A 21443-nucleotide genomic window follows, 5' to 3' on the forward strand; every position below is an offset into this window, starting at 1 on the left:
AAAGAAAACAAGTAAGATGCTGCGATGCTGTGGAGTAGCGTGCTACTTTAGATCCGCATCAGAAAACATCTGAGTGGCTGCTCATATGGTGATAAACTTTGAATATTCTTTAGAGTCGGTAAGCTATTCTACGTTTTCGCAAAAAGCGAACGTGAGAACACAGTCTGCGGCGCGTACTTTCCAACGAAGAATTATTACGTAAACTGTGAAAGATAAGGAGGGACGTAAGTCTCTTTAGAAATAAAAGAAATGTGATGCCACTCGAGGTATGATACATCATAAAAGCTGGTTGAGAACACGAGCTCCGTTCGCCTCTTTAAAAAAAAATCGAGTACAAAACAGGGCGAGTGATCTGCTCATGCTTTCTGAGCACGTACGCCACCGATGTTGCTAAGCTGCTCATATCAGCCGTTCTTTTTTTCCCGCAAGCCTGGGTGCAGCAGCATCGCTTTTTATATTTTGCCTTTTTTCTTCCGAAGTGCCTTAACTTGAGATGACGTACACGATGTGGCTGCGTTCTCGTTTAGTGCTCTTGTGAGAGTCGGCAGCGAAGCATCGACCGTGTGTGCAGTGTAGGAATTAGAGTCATGCATTTTGGCAAGGGAAGAGAAAAAATAACATCAGCTTTCCAAGGAAAATTGAGAAAGGAAGAAGCAAAAAAGTTTGGAACTTTTCATACTTGAGGTGGAAAACACGCCACTGATGCAGATCTCTCGTCTTGCTCGAGCGTCTAAATCCAAGAAAATAAACAATAAAAATTCAGTTCTGTTGCAGTATAGAGAGCGTCACGGGATAACTTTTATTCATGGTTTAATTATAGTCATATGACTTGTTCACATGGAACTGATGTAGTAGTTCCCAGGAAAAGATTAGGACGCGTTGGTTCATAAAGAATCTGTAAGTTTATTTTTTCTTTCTTTGATCTATGCTTTCGTAACGGATGTAGGCAGAGGGCAAGTGAGAACCACAAAGGAATATTTTTAATACTTAAATATCAAACAATAAACTTCTTTTGCATCTAAGGCTACTATTGCAGATCATCCGTGCTCAAATTTTCTGAATAGCCCACAGAAATAGAATATCGCTGTGATGCTTCAGTCACCAGATGCGTTGTCCTAGTCGTAGGAGGCATAGCACTGCTTGACTCAAGAACAAGACTTAGACAACCAATCGAAAAACGCAGAAAACTGCCTGTGTGTTTGGATTTATGTAAACATCAGCGGTATAAATGTGTGCACCAAATTAAATTCTCAAGTATACCACAACAGCATACAACATATTCAAGTGATAGTATAACAACAATAATTCACTAGGATCGGCTCCCTTAGCAACTAGATTATACATCTGCTGGCAGAGAACTATATTGGTTACGATATTACCTGGCAAAATGAAATATGGTATCTGAAAGCTCTATGTGCAAAAAACGTTAGTCAGTAAGACTAAAGTTTTCTTCAAGTACAAGCCTCAATATACTTTATTTGCTTTTGGGGTGAGTGGGTCTGCACGCCTGTCTATTCACCATGTCACTGCTGGTTGGTAGGTAAGTGCAATGCATCTACGGCCCACTGAAAACAGTCAGCTCACTCAGCTCACCCATCATTATGAGGATCGGCCCACTGTAAACAGCCAGATCACTTATCTTTGCTATGATCGGCCTTCCTGACATGGCGTCGCTTTGACGTGAGACGGTTGCGGGACAGCGCTCCCAGAGATGAACCACAAGCGGCCACGACACGCAAGCCGTACTTGGAATTTTGCGGTGCAGCCATCACTCCTCGTAGAACCCTTTTGAACTTGCGCGACTGACCGGTGATCTATGAAAGGCTGTTTACACTCAAAATGGCTTGAAAAGGTGGTAATGACTATACGTCTCTGTTCGTCTGAGTGCCGCGGACAATAAGCCAAGCGACAGAGAACCGTCTACGGATGCCTTTTCTACATTCTCCATGGCACCTTGATGCCACTGTTTCTTCAATTTGTGGTCGGCCTGGCGCCGCAAACCCATCACTGCAGCAGGCTACGAAATTGATTTCCACGTAAGACTCGACGTCTTCGTGCTGTGCTGTGTCGTACGCGGCGTGCAATGTTTTCTCCCTCGCCATGGGCTGAACTGGGCGTGCCTATTCCCGCTTTCGTGGGTTAGAAAGGAGGGGGTGTTTCACCTTCCCCTTTCGGGGGCGGAGGTGAAGATGACAAACCTTATTGGACTCCCCTGGCTGCCATTGTTTTTTTTCTGCAGATAATCCTGGGAAGGCCACGACATAAAATGCTAACGCCGAGGCGCTCCCGACGAGCTCTCACAAGCTCCGAGAAGCTCACAGCAGCTCGAGGGCTTCCATGATGCTAACCCCATCATGTGGAAACATTCTACCTGTAAATAGTGTAAATAAAAGTTACTCTTAGCAGCTCCCGGCTCCTCTCCTCGAGATCTCCCCGAGACTCTGGCTGGCTCCGGTCCTCTGGGCACACCCCCGGTTACGTCATCGTGTGGACAGTTTCACAAGGAAGAAGTCCCATGCTGAAGAAAGCATAAATGGCATCAATTGGGTCGCGTGCTCCACATCAGCGCATTTTCAGTCATCTTTCTTAGCATGCAGACATGTATTTCGACTCTGCAATACATCTTCTAGAATATGCACGATACGAACTATCATTCAATAAAACAGTGAATAGTTCTCCTTTGATGACTGCTCTAGGAAGCTATATGTATCGAAAGCGGGACAATTGAACAGTTTGACACGCATTACGCAAGGATTTGTACCATATTCTACAAATGTTGTGGCCACTCTCGTGATCTTCAGTGTTGTGCGCTGAAGCGCACATTCGCCAGCCACCTTCTGAACAGAAGACTAATTAATGAAGATGCGCTCGTGAATTCTCACTGGGTTTCATTTACTAAATTTATCCATTTGTTACACGGCCAGCAGTCAGCTGATCATAGAAGTAGTTCAAGGATGAAAGCAACACCACTTCATTTGAAATCGTTGGTTACGTGCATCAAATACTAAAAAAAACATATTGCTCCGATTACTGGTCAGGTTGATTAGGTCGGAAACCTCACAAGCCCCACCAAAGACGACAACTGATTGTCGGCTTTGACGTGGTTAGCTTTAAAAAGAAGGACACGAAAAGAAAAATCATTTTTGTGTCGTGATTGTCCTTATGGCATTTTAGCTCGGTCCGTGGTGAGCGGCTGACGTAACCAGCGGAAGCCTGTTCTGGTTCACAAGGCTTGCGGTGCATCCACTCCTGGCGGCAATGCAAAGTTGCGTTACGTGCATAATGAATTCGGAAAGGAGGGGAGGGGGTGCGGTGATTGATACAACCAGTCGTAAAGGAAAAGCGTTTTTGTCTTTGAATCGTTTTATCGAAAATGTTCATGCTATAATGCACCCATCGTGCGCAACACCTTCCGTGATTGTGCTACAGCACTGAATCGGTCTTTTTTCAATTTTGTTCATGTGGTAGCTGCTCCGTCGTGAACCTCAATGCGTCGTTGTTGTTTCAAATTAGAATTAGGATAACGAGCATGATAAGCAATTGATTATTATCCAAGTGCATATCATAAGCAGGCTGCCTAGCACTCTCACGAGGGAGTCATACCCTAGTGGAAGAATAAATGTGTGGATACTAAGGACATGAAGAACGGCTGCTTTTCACCACACACACACACACACACACACACACACACACACACACACACACACACACACACACACACACACACACACACAACGTATACACATGTTTATACCACGACTCTCGTCTATAATGGTGTTTTCATGCGTATGAAATATTGCAATGAATGTAGCAGCCTCACAACAAGGATGTCTCTTTACACCGTTTATTAAGGGGCGAACTTGTGCGTAAAGTGAACGACGTACAACAATCAAGAAGATCCGAAGGTCGGTTGTCTTCGTGAACCTCTGCCCAGACACCCTCGTTCTCTTCTTCTTTTCGAGCGTTGGCTGTTCGGTGGAGTCCCGTGCGCATAGCGGCTGGCTTCATCGCTCGTAGTTGTGCCATTAGCGGCTGAAATACGTGACGCAAGGCTGACAAAGAGAAAAAAAAAGACTATTTTTTTCCTCTTTCTTTCTCTTTTTTTTTCTCTTTGTCAACCTTGCGCCTCGTATTTCAGCCTAATATGTACCAACTAGCCCAACATAACGTACTGTGCCATTAGCGTTTCTCTTCGTTAGCGTTGTGTGGAGCAATGGAAATTTTCTGTGGTAATGTAACCTGAATTTGGAACCACTTGTAGTGACGCGGATATAAGGTGGGTTTTAGCGCGGAAAATTTCGACAAAGGATGTAATTTTCTTGTTTAGGAAAGCGAAACAAGAATTAAAAAAAACGGCAGCATATCCACGGGGTGAATGATGGAGAGTGGGGCGAAGCATCCGTCCGTCCATTCGTTCTTGCTTCCATCCATGCGTCCGTCCATGTGATTATAGGTGCATCCATCCGCCCGTCCGTGCGTGCGTATGTTTGTGCGTCCGCACGTCCATCCGTGCGTTCATCCCTGCGTCCGTCCCTGCGTTCGTACATGCATCCGCCCCAGCGTCCGTCCATGCGCCTATCCGTCCGTGAAGCCATCCATGCATCCTTCCTTGCGCCTGTCTGTCTCTCCGTTCGTCCACCTAGTCAACAGTGCAAGTACCACCATCTCGCATCTTTTCATCATATATTCCGCATATAGAAGCACCCCAATCCAGCGGATATTCCATGGACTAAACGAGAGGTGGCACATGCACACTTTCTTACGGCTTGCGCTTCGTGTCTACTTCCCACCTTTAACCATCTCGAGTTCATGGTATACACTAGTTTACTGTATTCATGGCACTGCGGCTCGACACTCGCTAAACCTTTCTAAAACCAAGAAGGTTACGTCCAGTGAGTATAACGTAGCAACCCTTTCTTGTCAAGTAGTGCTCACTGTGCATACCAATTGCTGCTAATTGGGAAAAGAGATCGGAAAATTCGGCTTTTAGTGAACGCGCACGGTGCAAATTTTTTATTGTTCAACCACGCACAGGAGAAATCTCCCACCGGCACCACCTTGCAGGGCAAAGCGTAAGACGTGTTACGCACTATTACGAGGGACGAACGGGTGCCGCTTTAAGGAGCTTCACCCCTAGAAAAAAAAAAACGTTATTTGCGTCTGCCATAATAGTAACATATTTCGCTCGCCTTACGAAAGGGCGCTTTATTGAGCGCATGAATATCGTGCTCAAAAGATCTCATATAATGCTTTAAACCGCGTCATTTTTGTATGATTATTTACACTCATTCACAACAATTTAGTTCACAAATGAGCAATGAAATGCACTTGCTTTGAATAAGCTTATCAAAACACGCTTTTTCTCATTAGGCCTATGTCAACTCCTTATGTATACCTTCGCAGGTACGACCAAGCGGTTGGAAACACTGACGGAGGTCCCTCGCAGAGGAATGACGTCGACAGACGGCTGTGCTGCGGTGGCGGGCGGATCTTGAGTAGCGGCTGGCTCATGGTGTAGCATGTCCTTGCTGCGAGGCGCGCATCGACCTTATAGCCATTTGGACGACGAGGACGACCTCGTCCGGTACACGGACACACAGCAGGACACACGCAACTCGCCAACTTCGAGCGCCGCTCCCGCGTCTCGGCTTGTAGACCACGCCCAGCGTTCGCGTCGCCACTACTGGTCTACCACAGGAGGAGCAGGGTCTCATCAAGGCACGTGCAGCCCCAAGATGTGCGTGCTCGCAGCGGTCACCGCGCTCGTTACGCTCACGGTGCTGGTAACGGTGGCAGCGGCGGTGATTTCCACGACTGCCAGTCCGTCTAGCACCACTGCAAGTACCGCGTCAACTGGTGGCGCGCCCGGGACAACGTCTCTGTTGTTGTCAGCCGGCATCGGCAGGTCGCTGGAGGATGTGGTGCGTGCGCGGACGCCCGGCTGCGGAGAGATTACAGGAGTCATCGAGGACGGCGCCTTTGTTTTTAAGGTAAGCACGCAGCGATTTGTTGAGGTTTCAGTATGTACGTACAGGTCTCTCAACCATGCGGCCTGCGAACGTTTGACTTGTGGCCTTCCACTTAACAAAGATTGAAGTCTTTGGGACAACATGAAATTGTGCTAGCGTTACTTACTCGTCTCTTGCTATTAATAGCACTTTGTTCTAGTTAGGTACAAAGAGAGGACTGGTCTCACGCATTTTTTTTTCAAGCTACTGTATGTTGTCGCTATTTTCTTCAAACAGCCGTGAAAGAAAATCTATATGTTTCAGAATCGGCATCCACATTTGAGTAGTAATAGATAGAGGAGATGCTATATTAGACAGCATACTTGATATATGTCTGCAATAATGATGCCAAATTCCCTTCTGAAATTATCTATCAATGCACATTTGCAAATGCCAGCATTGGGTGTCATTTTGGTGAAATATGAGTCCTCTAGCCCATATCTTTATCCACATCTAGTGTTGAATTCCAACGGCAGATCCAGGTCAGGTTTTTCTGCTCTGAGCGGAGAAATCACATTCCCATGGCGCATCGGGAGCGTGAATTGTGTTTTCCAATGGCAGGTTGAGAGCCACCGCAAATCACGGATGTCTCCGCGGAGCAAGAATTCTCGCTCCTGCGAAGTCAGCGGATTTGACCGGAAATTCAAGTGACGTATTCTGTGCACCCGCCTTTCATGCAATCACTTATGGCTACACCTCCTAGGGCGTTGCTTATGGATGTCCAAAAAACGCCCTCGCTAGATTTCCGCTCACAAACAGCTCTCGTCGAGACACGTGCGTTCAAATTGCAGGTTTGGCGAGAGCAATCCCCGCTCGGTTCTGCGCGCCATTCGCAATCCAGCCCAGCACTCGCGATCGGCCATTGGAATTCCACATAGATTGAAGTTTTACTCCCGGACACCACGGCTTTCTTGCTAACGAAAAATTCCCCCCCTTCCCTGAAGCGAATAGTGAGGAAATTTGAATGCATCTCTTGGGCCAAGAATGCATGACGTAGTAAATTTAATGGCGTAAATTATTGACGAGACGAGCATTTGTACCATAATCATTTATTTACACATTCATCAGCACCTGTTTGTGCTGTCAATGTACCTGACGGCAATATCTGTACAGTTTAAGAGTACAATAAAAGTGTCTGTGAGAAGCATGCGCACGTCACAGTTTCGGGTAAAGACGAGATTATTGCAACTTTTGTAACTGGTAGTCGAGAACTTGAGGGACTCGGTGCAGGCACAATGCATAGAATATTTTGTCCGCATCTGCTCCACCAACCACTCGCCACTTTTCTTTCTCACGTCCACGTTAAGGTCAACAACCAAGACGATGGGGTCAGATACTTTGAAGCGCACACAAGCACTTTCCCTAGCCGCTCCTAGTTGCGTGGCAAATGAGCGAGGTTGGGCGCGAGGTACACGGTCACCACAACGACTCCGTCTGCGGTCTAGGCAAGAGTGTACAGGTGTTTGTACAGAGACGTGTCTTAAACGGGCGAGGCGGCAACGGCACCAGCGTCACTCCATCGAACGAAAGAGTGGGGCGCATGGAGGAGAGAGAGCGAATTGTGAGAAAAGGAGCGGCGAAGCACTGCACTTGTCATTGTACCTGATGGCCATAATGTCAGCGTCTTATCAACATAAACCCTACAAACTTGCAGCACAAACACTAAAAATGTGTTTCAAACGCAGTGCATTGAGGCGGTGGCAAGTCACGTTCAAGCCAAGAAGGTGGGAGCTTCGGTTGCTAGGGGCGAGGATAAATGCGTGCGCACGCAACTGTTGCTGATAGCTGCCGACGCTGAAGCATGAAAGGGCGAAGGCTCCGGTTGAATACGCGCCCGCAGCTGTTGCTATGGGAGAGGGTAGTGGACGGATATCGATGGACACCGGGCATAGCCCGACTAAGAAATGTATTCGCATTTAAAACACGCCGCCGATGAACCCGATACCGGAATTTCTACAATGCTATCATGCAAAAAAGAAACAGCTTTGGCAGCGAACAGCAGGAAGCAGAAAGCATGGCTTGTTTCGATGAAATGGTTCATGATTTGGGGGAGAAATACTCAGTCTTGATCATATTGCTACGTGCCAGTGCATAGAGATGAAGATGACAAAGCATATAGACTGGCACGAGCTATTCTGTGTGGCTGCAGCTGCTCGCTTAACCGGCTGATAATATATGTGTCTACTATTCCGAGTCGGTCTCCTTCTCGTAACATATTTGGTGGACTGGTGTGATCCCCGACCTCACCACGGAACTCCGAAGCAGACGCTCGCTCCCGGCTTTCAACATGACCACTCTAGGTTCACCTAGATCTCCTTAGGTCGCCCGGTCTCCTGTCCAGCCTGCCAACCCATCAAACGCAACAATTTTCGTGACGCTTCCCGCCCTCAAAGACCATGGCGTATTCTCGGGCCACGAGGGTTCGGACGTCGATTAATGGCTACGCCTCTACGAACGAGTCAGTGTCAATACGTACAGGTGGGATGCCACGCTCATCATCGCAAACGTGATTTTTTACCTCAATGGAACCCCTCGTATCTGGTTCGATACCATGAACATGACATTACAAACTAGGACAGCTTCAAAGAACAGATCCGTGTGCTTATTGGAAACCCGTGTGGTCGTTAACAAGCCGCGAAGAATAAGTTATCAACTCGCGCACAAACTTACACCGAGCCCTATAAAATGTTATATTCAAGATGTCCTCGTCCTAGATCGCACGACCGACGAGAACATTTCTGAGCCTGACAAAGTTGCGCATATACTCAAAGGTATCGCCGACGATGCGTTCAACTTGCTCTTATTCAACAATGTATCATCTGTTAATGCCATTATTCGAGAGTGCCGCCGGCTCCAACAAGCTGAAAGCAGGCGCATCTCTCATCAGTTCCAGCGCCTTCCAAATACCGCCAGACGTTCTCGTGTCTCGACACATACCATTTACCAGAGACCTGTGACAACTTGGTGCGACTCGTGAGGCGGGAACTTAAAGCGGCCGCTTAAAATAACATGAAACTAACATCCCCGGACCCCTCTCCTTCAATTACGTTGCCCCTCATTCAAGCAGTCATCCGGCAGGAAATTGCCAGCTTGGGAATTCGCTCTATTTACCCTCTTCCCCGCACCGACTTCCAGCCCCAACACGCGCCTGCACGTCCCTTACCGACCGGTTCTCCCTCAACGTTCCATAATCCGTCCACATGACGAACATACAATGACAAGGCGATCTGCTTCTTGTGTCACTGAACTGGGCACATTTCTCGCCATTGCAGAAGACACTGGGGTCCTCCTGCACAAGCTTCCTCTCGTACCTTCCATGCACGTCCCCCCTATCGCCATGAGACCAGCCGCGACCATTTTGCCTAGGAACCTGTTTACTAAACACCACTACTCCCGCTCTCCATCCACCCAACGTCGCCAGTCTTGTCCTCAACTGCCCCACCGACCATCTCCCCCCGCCTTCCAACGAGGTTCCCCGAGGAAAAACTAAGTGTTGCAGCCCCCGGAGGTGGCACTGCATCGCCCTAACTGACAGAAAATCCTCTCTTCACAATACAAACGAAACGGAACCTTATAGACGTTCAAGTAGACGGAGTGCATGTGACTGCTCTTGTCGACACCGGAGCTCGACTTTCCGTGATGACGAGTGATTTTCGCCGAAAGCTCAAGAAAGTTCTGACACCTGCGATCACTCTGTTCGTCTCTGTTGCGAATGGTGGAATAGCATCTATCGTTGGAATATGCTCCGCTCATGTAAGCGTCGTGGATCGACACACAGTTGTTCTCTTCACCGTCCTTGATGAAATATCCCTACGACGTAATCCTAGGTCTCGACTTCTTTTCCGTGCACTCTGTCCTCATAGTCTGTTCGACCAGTACACTCAGTCTACACTTGCCCGCAACAGAACCTCTTGCACAACGGCCGAGTCGTCTCTGCACAACGGAACATGCGCGCCTCCCTCCATAGACAATGACCTACGTAGAACTTGTTTCAATACCACCAGTTCTCTATGGTGACTGTGTTCTGATCCCTATCACTGATGTCGCCATCAACCACGGCATTACGTTACCGCACATCATTTTGTCCATCGCAGGGAATTCCATGTGCCTTCAGTTGTCAACTTTAGTTGAACACCTCAAGTGCTGCCACAAGGGGTCTTTTTGGAGTTGCTCTGCACCTGAGAAGACAACATGGTAGACCTCTTCATGATGGCCGACCCTTCTGACCCCCACGCTCAACGACACTTGCTCCGACAGCGCTATTAGGTCGGTGATCACATCCAACTTAACGCCACAGCAGACTGACAAGCTCCACCGGGTTCTGCAGTTCTACATCGAAATTTTTGACCTCAGTAGCCGTCCATTGGGGAAAGCTACTGGTATGACCCACCGCATTAACACTGGTAATAAGCATCCTATTCATAGGCGTCCGTATCGGTTGTTGGCGGCCGAGCGTCACATTATTCAAAGGGAGGTCGACAAAATTCTCGCCCAAGAAATCATTGAGCCATACTGCAGTCCTTGAGCTTTTCCTGTCCTGTAAGTCCGCAAAAAGACGGCGCATGGCGTTTTTGCATCGATTATCGACACCTAAACAAAAATTACCAAAAAAGACGTGTACCCTCTGCCACGAATAGTTGATGCCCTTGATTACCTCTATGGGTCCCACTATTTTTCCTCTACAGACCTTCCTTCCGGCAACTGGTAGGTTAAAGTAGATGAAATCAACCGTAAAAAACGGCTCCATCTCCCTCGATGGCCTTTATTAGCTCAAAGTCATGCCTCTTGGCTTCTGTAATGCACCAGCTACCTTCGAACGAATGATGGACTCCCTGCTCAGAAGATTCGAATGATCCACTCGTTTGTCCTACTTGGACAACGTCGTCATTTTTTCACCAACATGTGAAACTCATATAGAGCACGTCTCAGTCATCTTTGGCATTTCCCGTCACGTTGCCCTGAAGCTCAACTCATACAAATGTTACTTTGAACGCCACCAAATCACAGCACTTTGCCATTTAGTAGACGCCAACGGTGTACAACCAGACACGGCAAATCAGCGCCGCCAAAACTTTTCTGTACTATGATCTGCGAAGGATGTACGCAGCTTTATAGGACTATGTTCCTACTTCCAACGCTTTGTGACAAACTTTGCGCACATAGCGAGGCTGCTTATGCAGCTTCTGAAGAAAGACGTCCCGCTATTATGGGGCTCTAAAGAGGCTTCTGCATTCTCGACTCTCATCGCTCTTCTCACTACTCCTCCGATTCTCGCACACACCAACCCTGCTTCCCCTACGGGAATACGTACAGATGCATGTGGACATGGCATTGGCGCAGTGCTGGCTCAGAAACAACGTGGCCATGATTGCGTTAATGCTTACGCCAGCCACCTCCTGTCTGCTTCTGAACCCTTTCGTATGGACAGTGGCAAGATTTCGACCTTATTTATACGGACGCCCATTTTCAGTAGCTTCCGACCACCACGCGCTCTGCTGGCTGAACTGTCTGAAATATGCATCAGGCCGCCTTGGTCACTGGGCTTTGTGCCTGCTAGAGTCTCGGTGGTCCACAAATCTGGCCTCCTACACAATCTGGCCTCCTACACCATGATGATTGCCTCTCCCGGTATCCTCTCGACGATCCTGAGGACACTGACGCGCCCACGGAGCACTCTATCTTCTCAGTGTCCGACTTCCTTAACATTGGGAAAGAACATAAACGTGATCTAGTGCAGCTGGACATCATTAGCCGTACAGAATCGCGTCAAAAGGGTGAGCCATATCACCGCAATTTGCGACTTGACGGGCCTGACCTTCTCTTTGTTGTGCCTAAGCGTTTGCGGTGCTGCGTTCTCATTAAATTTCACGACGCTCCCATGGCTGCACACCTTGGCGTATCTCGCACGTACGAGCACGTACGACACCGTTTCTTCTGGCCAGGCTTTTCTTGATCAGCAAGCCGATACGTTACCACGTGTGAGTTATGCCAACGTCGTAAAACACCGTCGCTCCAACCCGCTGGCCATCTTCAACAAATTGATATAACCACGGAACCATTTTACCAAGATGGGTTAAACCTGATTGGTCCTTTTCCCACATCAACATTGAGAAACAAATGGATAGCCGTGATTACAGATTACACTACACGCTACCCTATTACGCGAGCTATTACGGACAAGCTGTGCAACCAACGTCGCTGACTTATTGTTACGGGATATAGGTTGGTTAACAGTGCTCCGAAACAACTCTTCAGAAACCGTGGCCGTACATTTCTATCCTAAATCATCGCCGACATTCTGCGGTCTTGTTGCGCACAACACACACTGAACACCGCTTACCGCCCTCGAAAGAACGGCCTGACGAAACTATTTATTCGCACTCTCACAAATACGCTGGCTAGGTACGTGCCACCCGACCACCGAGACTGGGACCTTGCCTTACCTTACGCAACTTTCGCGTATAATTCATCCCGTCATGACACAGCGGGCTTTTCGCCGTTCTACTTATTGTACGGAAAACAGCCGACTTTACCAATGGACACAGTCATCTCAGCTCATACCTCGTTCACCAGTGAGTATGCCCGTGACGCGATTGCGCGAGCCGATTATACCCCTCAGCTCACCCGCGCTCGGCTAATGGCGTCGCAGACCGACCCATGCCGTCGGTACGATGCGGAACATCGAGAAGTACATTTCATTCCCGGTGCCATGGTTTTACTCTGGTCCCCTGAACGTCGGCTGGGCCTATCAGAAAAATGTTTGTCTCTTTACACGGGACCTTACTGTGTATTGTGTCAAGTAACACCTGTCACCTCGCCCCATCTATCCATTATCATTTGCTGTGCTGTCCAGTGATATTGTGCACGTCTCGCGGATCAAGCCCTACGAGAGTGCGTCAGATAACGACCTTTAGAGCACCGGGATGATGCCTCCGCCGCCGGGGGTCATGCCACGTGCCAGTGCATGGAGATGAAGAGGACAAAGCATATAAACTGGCGCGGGCTACTCTATGTGGCTGGAGCTGCTCGCGTAACCGGCTGAAAATATATCTGTGTCTACTATTCCGAGTCAGTCTCCTTGTCGTAACAATATATTTGCTTAATCGGTTGTGTCTATATATTTGCTTAATCGGGCCAATAGTGTCAACCTTTCATTTCTGCAGGCAAATCATCGAAACGGGAGTATATTTGCAATGTAAAATTTCTGAGATGGAATACATGTATAAGGTTTGGCGTTGAGGACACAACCAAATATCAATAATTCTAGCATCTGTGCCAATTCGCTGGGTGTAGAACAGCGGGGTCTATAGGCTGAGCTTATTTTCATTCTCAGGTTGTAAATGACCACACTACAAACCACACAGAACGAAACATGACAAATGCTTAAGTGTACCTCAACTTTGATCAAGAATATTCATATTGACCGAGAGAAACCATATACATATATATATTTGATTGTGCTTACGATCATGCCAAGTTACTGGCAAATTCGTAAAAAAAGTATCCCCATCTATTTTCAACGCCCTCCTCCAAAAGGGTGCTGATCGACGTGTGACACGCACCGTGTATCTCAAACGCCTGTGCTATCTCGGATTCTCTCTCTCTCTTTTTCTTTGTTGCTCTTGCAAGTGCACGCACAGCCTCTAAAAGGGACAGTTTGCGTGTGCCCGCGCTGAATGAGTTGTCGGTGCAGTGAGGCGACACGGAATAATAATTCACTCTATGGTAATGCTGTGAATTTCTTATTATAACAGTGCCATATATTCTTTTTAATAGCCAGAGAGAGAGAGAATAAAACATTTACTTGCGACAGAGGAAGGAGTGTCCATGAGTGGGCTCCTTAGTCGGGGATCCCATTGGCCCGAGCCGCTGTCCTCACTCGTCACACAAGGTTCTCTTGGGTCTTCGGATCCGAGCTGGACAGAGCTGCCTCCCCCCCCTACAGCGTTGTGCTGTGCTGTGGGTTGTAGAAGTGGATTGTGTGGGCATTCCCATACTATGTGGTACAGGGTAGCTATTTTAGTGACGCAGAACCTGCACTGTGGTGCGTATGTGTCGGGATCTATCTTGGACAATATGTATGGATTGGGGTAAGACAAGGTCTGAAGGCGACGCCGTGCTACCTGAGATTCTTTACTGAGCTTTGGCCCCGGAGGCGGAAGTTTCCATCTTTCGAGTCCTTGATGTTCCAGAATATCTGTGTATGTTAGGACCAGGTCCATACGCATAGCCGAGGGTAGGTGCGATATGCCGGGGTTGGAGGTCCGGAAGAGTAATTCTCGGGCCGAGGCATGGGCGAGCTTATTGTCTCTAAACCCGCAGTCAACCAAGAAAAATCCACTAACGCCATCTAGTGATATTATTTTCAAGGACATACACAAACAGCAACATCTAGTGAGAAATTTATAAACTAGAGGCACCTACAAACATAAAATATACAAACGGGGGAGGGAACGACCCTCACCTTTGGAAAATTCGCCCCTAAAGTAGTAGCTATGGCTGGGCACCTTGCTATTTGACCCAACTCCCTGTTGCTTGTAGGAACATGGTCCTCGCACATTTCTTTTCCTGAACTATTTATACTATTTTTGGTTGAAGGCAGGTCAATTTACATCGCGTTCTGCAAGCAAGGCGATCAGAGAAATGTGGTATGCATTACATCGTCTCGTCACAATTGCAGGATTTTCTTCGAAACTGGTGTGGCCTTCCAATGCGAAATGTATACGGTTTTCTAAAAGTGACTCCAGGCTATCGATGTTTGTGTAAATAACGAAGGAGCTTCACTAAGAGCATATCACAATACACGTGTTGGCTACATATGTGCGTGCACCGGTGGCTCAGCATGCTGTCACAAGAAAGGGAGCTACGATAATCCAGCACAAATGACAGGCCGGAAAGCTACTGTGTGCAGCCGTGAAGAGGAAAAAAGTAACAGCCATAGAAAAGAAACTACGCGAAATGATAAAAAACAAAAATAGAAGCCCACACCAGTGGGATGTCTGGGGTGACAGCTCCAGAGTGGGCCGTGGAATCGGCGGCCAAAGCAAACAACACCGCGGGACAGGGATCCCACCCCGAGGGGATAACGCCACGCGTATAAGCTGCTATGTGGCAAGCAACCCTGACAGCGTCATCTCCACCGCCTTTTCCTGCGCCACCGGGAGCCGCTGCTACAGTCGCCAGTTCGCTACCCCTTAAGAGACAACGCCTTCCACCGTCGCTTCCTCCCTCTTTCCAATTTGTTCAAGGTCCGCGACAAGGAGGGTCCCCGCGTGGAAACGGGCTGAAGGAGGAACCGCGTTCTTCCTACTAGCTTATAGTAGCGTTCCGACTATCGATCGCCCACACCACAAGGATCCAGCGGCAACCTAAAACTTGGCAGCTAGCTCCCCCTTCCCCCCCCTCGTCTTGCGACGAGGCGAGGGGACTGTTGTTCCACGCTTGAGGATATATAAGAGTGAAACTCTCGCCAAAACAAATAGGAATAGAGGGACAAATCTCGGTGTCCGAGTCCCCCTCCCCTCCCCCTCTGCACGTCTCTGCGCCCTCACCAACGAGAAAAAGAAGAAAGGTAAACGGAGACACAACGTCACGGGTCTTCTTATTTGTGCTCTGTTTGCGAAGCAGATGAGAAGGAGCCCGGGAGTGTCGTCTCAAATTCGGGGTAGTGGTTTGCGAAGTACAGATGCGCGTGAAAAGAGAAAACAAAACGAAATATGGAGGTAATATTTTTTTGTTTGGGAAGAAGCCGCTATCCCCCGCGGATGTCTCTATGAGTACGATAACGAAGATCCTAAGAGGAAAGACAAACTCTAGAATAGGCTGTATATGCTTGTAAGCGTGTGTATTTTGGTTTCACGAACGGGATAGAACGGACTTGGCTCTCTTTGCTAACGGAGATATATTTTGCTTGGAAACGGAGTGCAGAAGAGGAAAAAAGACGAAGAAGGGAGGTTGGTGTTTTCGAAAGCGGTGCTTCCGTAAAGGCGCCGGAAGAAGTGAGTAATAACATTTTATTACTCGCTCAGTGACAACACTTGGCTATTGCGCTACTGTACACGAGGCTTTATTGTACGTACCGTTTTGAATCATGTATTTTCCAAATAATAATAAGCAAAATGGGAAAATAATAAACATCAAAAGTTCTTCTTGTGAACAGTGCGAGTAACTCACTGAAATGAGCTATCCATGAGTAAAGTACTTCTTTTGACGTGGCTGTCGCCCACAAAAGCAAACTAATTTTTTTTCCTGCAGCGCTCGCACGCATTCTTCTTGAAGAATTTTCTCACAACACAATTGTATGACAAGGCAGGCGATGATTTCCGACATATATGCCGTCCTTGATTGCAATATTTGTCTGGATATTTTACGAGTACCTATCTCGGATAAGTACTTTGATATATATATGTAAGTATGAGTGTCACAGACTTTCCTTCATTTGAATATGGAGAAATGAAAGTGAAGTTGCAAACACCCAATGACTGCTGTTGAGGATAAAATCATATAGGAAAGTGTGCGAAAGACTCTGAGCTACTCAATTGCATTGGTAAAATAATGACATCAACCCCTTATCTCAACAGCCGCAGTTTTGTCAACAGTTTTACATGTATGGGTTTAATTTTGCATTTTCTGCAAACTGCACTAAAAAAATAATATACACTTTGATGGCAGTATACTTCATCACCAATTTATATAGATAACTCCAACGTAAAACCAAGACAATTATAACTGTGGTTTGGCAATGACAAAAGGAGATAGTCTCATAGGTTGTGTCTACTCGTAAATTGGCGCGAGAAACCTAGTTGTTTTGTGCAACCTCTTCTTCATTTAAAATAAATTAAATTTTATTTAAGAATAAATAATTATATTTCATACTTTACATTGTGTCGGCTTCGCAATGCTTAATAAATACTTTAGAAATGCACTTCAAAAAATGAGGAACACTTCAGGTCAGCGAAGGTGTTGTGTGCAACAAAATTCTCACGAAGAATATCTAATTTTTTAGCCCGATGCATATTAGTACTGAGAAGGGCCAATGCTAGAATCCTTCTACATAATAATATCTCCCCAATGTTACCATTCTTAGGCCTGCTGTATTATTCATGTGGAGTCAGTAATTGGATGTTTGTGTCTTGGACACACCAAAAGCAGCCGAGTCGTGTGGTGGCTGTAGGATGTTTACGAAGAGGAGATATATACTCGAGCCAGTTCTTGTGTAATAATATTATATAGAGTGGTTTAAAAAACCCTTTGAGAAAATAGGGCTCAGGGTATAAATAGCATTAACTTGGGAAGGAATACACAATTACCCATCCTCAAAGAAGACTCAGCACGGGAGGGAAATACAAATCCCAATGTCAGTTCGATACCTGATGATCGGCGTAGATATGGAAGGTTTTTATGGGTTTAACTTTCCTAAATGTATATAGAGAGAATATATTGGGTGTATACATTATTTTCAGGTGCAGTACTTTACAGAGTGCTTACATATCTATAGCCCACCCAGGCATTGAGCACCTACCCTAAATATTGCCAGAGGTGCACCTACCATTTAGACACACGTGCATGTAAAACACAGGTCATCTATTTACTAGACAACATCCAGAAGAGAGTCGGTAACTTTAGATCAAGCAATTACAGTAATCAGTCAAATATAACACAAACAATGACGTCTCATTACGAATGTAATTACTTGCCCCGGGAATGTATTTATTTATTAAATTAGGGTTCCTTCACCCGGTGTATACTAGTCTAAGCTGAAAAGGTACAATATAGTCTTAATATAGAATGTAAAATAATTCAGCCACCCCCTATTTTATGGAGGTATCGTCGCGTCAAATAAATCTGCTTTGCCTCATGCTAACCGGTGAAGAAAGACTTTTATCGCGTACTTAATTTCCAGTCAAAGCAGCGTCCATTTCGTAATATTTACCCACAAATTGTGCCTTTTCAGCAGCTTACACTCTTTAACCCATATTAAAAAAAAGCTTTTCAGCATAACTCATCATCATTATTATAGTGTAATATAGAGTTGTTGAAATGACTATTGTCCAACTTTTGCGCATTCCATGTATTCTCAACATAATTATCAAGATCTGATGGGCGGCGATATGGTGGCTCCCTTGTATCGCGTCGTGCGAGTAATAACTTTATGACACTGATGTACATGCTGCTTTTATGAATGATTTGCATTGGTTGTATGACTACTTTCTTTTTCTTAAATGCCTTCTTCACACCTAAAGTTATCGGTAAGTAAACACAAGTGTATAGAAAAAGTGCTGAAACACCGGTTCAGAATGTTATGTGAAATCCTAAGACTCTGACCATAAATTGAGCAGTCACTTGAGCATTAAATCTCTTCCCTTTTCTGAAAAAAAAACAACTAGTATCTGTAACACTTTTAGAAAAAAAATTAGTACAGCATCACGTAAACAGTATCCTTCTTGTTTCGTTGTGTGGTTTTGACGTAGCACTGTGCGTCTTCATGAACATTGAAAATAGCTCCAGCGACGGCCATACTAAAGTTACGTATTCGCGAAGGAGCGTTGAAATACGCGTATATAAATAGCTACAATGTAAGCAAAAATCCTAAATATGAAGATGTACATTATGGAAGCAGAACCACGCGCAAGCATACCCAGGTGCTAGTAATAAATAGTACGGCCAATATATACGTACTAACCTGAGAGCGAAGTAGAATGACATGTTAAAACGCGTGCATCGCCAACAACGAACGTTGCGATGCATCTTGGAGGATAACTTAGACCAAAGCTAACAGGTACAAGATGAACGAATTTTCCAATTACTTTCTATAGTTGTCAGCCTCACACGCGCTTTTTTTACTTGTCTCTGCAAGGAGCAGCTTGCCTCTCTCATCAAGTTCAGAGGTTCCGCAACTAGTGTGTTGTGTCTGGAAATTTTCAAAGACGATTCTTTTTTAGGGATCTTTGACGCAAACATTTTGGTCTGTCTCTTTGTCTGTTTGTCCACTCTTAATGGTACCGGGCACTTTAAACGGCACCAGCGGATATCCCAAACGGCCGACCATATCCGCAGCGCCCACTGATGTTGCTCAAGGTTCAGCGTTTATACTTGTGCGATTGGCAATTAAAAAGCAATTTTCGCACATATCTGAAACACCATAACAACACTTATGTATTCTGTATGTGCGTCTTTTATTACAAAATGAATACATAAGTAATTCTAAGGACCGCAGCGTTTATCACGCGGCGCTGACCATGCTACGCTTGCACGAAAAGGGAAGTGTTTCCAACGCTTTGCTAAGACGGCACGGTGGTGGCACCTACCCACAGCTCTGAGACAGGCGCGCACGCCTGTCTCAGAGCCATGCGTTTTGTTTTCCAAGATAACTGCCAGATAGCGCTCGTGTCTTACGTGTGACGTGACTTTATGCGCTCGTTTGCCTCCACTGCACGCTCTCACTCTAACGCAGCGCCTCCAGAATATCATTTACCGATTTTCTTGCGCAGATTATCAAATAAACGTTTTGTTCAATCTCGCCAGACGCAAGGCTATCGTCTTTCAACAACATATGCAGATCACATTGAACTGACAGTTATAACATGCAGATACGGGGCCATTTTTTTCTTTTTTACTCCAGGCCACATTTCTGTAACCGGAGTGTCACTTGTGGCTGGAGGCATATTCTCAGAAAGAAAATTGCTGTTACACACTCGAAAATTTTGTGAGCACACTTGCACCCCGTTCAAATCTGGCATAACTCCGCCTAGATATTCGCATGCAGGAAACAATTTGTGAGAGTTGGCTGCGGAACAAGGGTACCTATTAAAAACAGTGTCTGTCATTATGCGTATGCGCTGCTGATAAGTAAGAGCTGTAGAAACGGGTTCAAATATAGGAAACGGGCAGATGAGCGCGAGCGTGCGCGAAATATCGTGCATAATATTTTGGGACCCTTTTTGAGTTCACATATTGAAGACGGCAACGCAGTCTAACCTTTCAAGGCAGCTTTTTGGGTCTTCCAGCGGCGGTCAGCAGAAAGGTGGCGGCTTTTTGGTTTGACGGGCGCCCCGCCACGGTGGTCTAGTGGCTAAGGTACTCGGCTGCTGACCCGCAGGTCGCGTGTTCAAATCCCGGCTGTGGCGGCTGCCTTTCCGATGGAGGCGGAAATGTTGTAGGCCCGTGTACTCAGATTTTGGTGCACGTTAAAGAACCCCAGGTGGTCAAAATTTCCGGAGCCCTACACTACGGCGTCTCTCATAATCAAATAGTGGTTTTGAGACGTTAAACTCCACAAATCAATCAATCAATCATTGGCTTGACGGAGCAGGAGTGGTGCAGGTGGCACAGGCGCTTTCATTGTCACCGTGGTCGACCTCAATGTCTTGGTCTTCCGATTATTGTCGGGTAAAAGGCCATACTCCGGGTGCAGACCTTGTAGCCTTCGGCTAACTTGCTGCTCGTAGCTGGCGTCGGTGTCTTCTTCACGGTTTGGGCTGGGTTCACGACTTGACGAGGGCGTCCGGTACATGGAAGAAGCAGCACCTCCACCATATGTCATGGGGTCGTCACGTGGACGAAGGAAGCAGACTGCAAATAGAATAATAAACCCTTTACTTGGGCCGCACTTTTGGCCACGTAAACGGAAAGCCAGATAACAACAATGCACTGGCACTGATAGCGGCGAAACGTATCGGCTTTCTACGTGTGGCGTTGACTATTCTAGCGTTATCGCTAGCAGCACGTAGGTTTCAGAATAATTTCTAATGTTCGCGAAGTGGGCGTAATCTTAACAAAACGATCTACTACAGCCTCGAAGGTTCTCGAACACCGAAGGCGTGGTTTCCGTTGAACAGGGTGTAACGGGGCGATAACAAAACTTGAGGAAAGGAACATGGCAATATTGAACCTACCGGGAAATATGTTGGGTTACGTATGCGAGTGTTCAGCTGTTAGCGTATTTGTATAGTTTTGTGCTTAAAAACCATCCTGTCCTTTCTTCTTTTTTCCTCCTGCGCCTATCTGCTTGATCACTAGATCTCGATAGTTACATATATGTGAAGGAATGGTAGTAGCCGGTGGAGACACTGGCAGCCCAACCTCTGCGCATACATGTTTATAGAAGAACTTCAGGCAGCCACAGAAGAAAGAAAAAGACGTAAAACATTTAGGAATGCTGCGTTTGTATTTTATGTCTTTTTGTATTTATCTTTGTATTGCAAATAAATAAATTTCTGACGTAAATACCAGTGTAGCAGTTATAAGCATGTGTTTTAGACATCATAGACACGTCATGTGAAAATCTTTGCCAATGTTTCACATGCATTGTATATGGGAAAATTATTTTTTTTGCAAAGGTACTTGTGAAAATGGGTTTGCTTATTCACCTAGGAAGACAATGATTTGATGAATATGTAGAGGGTTAGTGTCCCAAGACCAGCATACAATTATGCA

General features: G+C 46.3%; 1 protein-coding gene across 1 annotated transcript in view; it reads left to right on the plus strand.

The window, feature by feature from the left end:
• Positions 1-21443, plus strand: part of LOC119185615 (para-nitrobenzyl esterase) — a 78965-nt gene that overhangs the window by 30210 nt on the left and 27312 nt on the right. Inside the window, exon 2 of the mRNA XM_075887096.1 lies at positions 5404-5990. Coding sequence (XP_075743211.1) covers positions 5520-5990 — 471 coding nt within the window. The 5' untranslated portion in view covers positions 5404-5519. The remainder of the gene's footprint in view (positions 1-5403; positions 5991-21443) is intronic.

This window comes from Rhipicephalus microplus, chromosome 2 (assembly GCF_043290135.1).
Source record: "Rhipicephalus microplus isolate Deutch F79 chromosome 2, USDA_Rmic, whole genome shotgun sequence".
NCBI classification, from domain to species: Eukaryota; Metazoa; Arthropoda; class Arachnida; order Ixodida; family Ixodidae; genus Rhipicephalus; species Rhipicephalus microplus.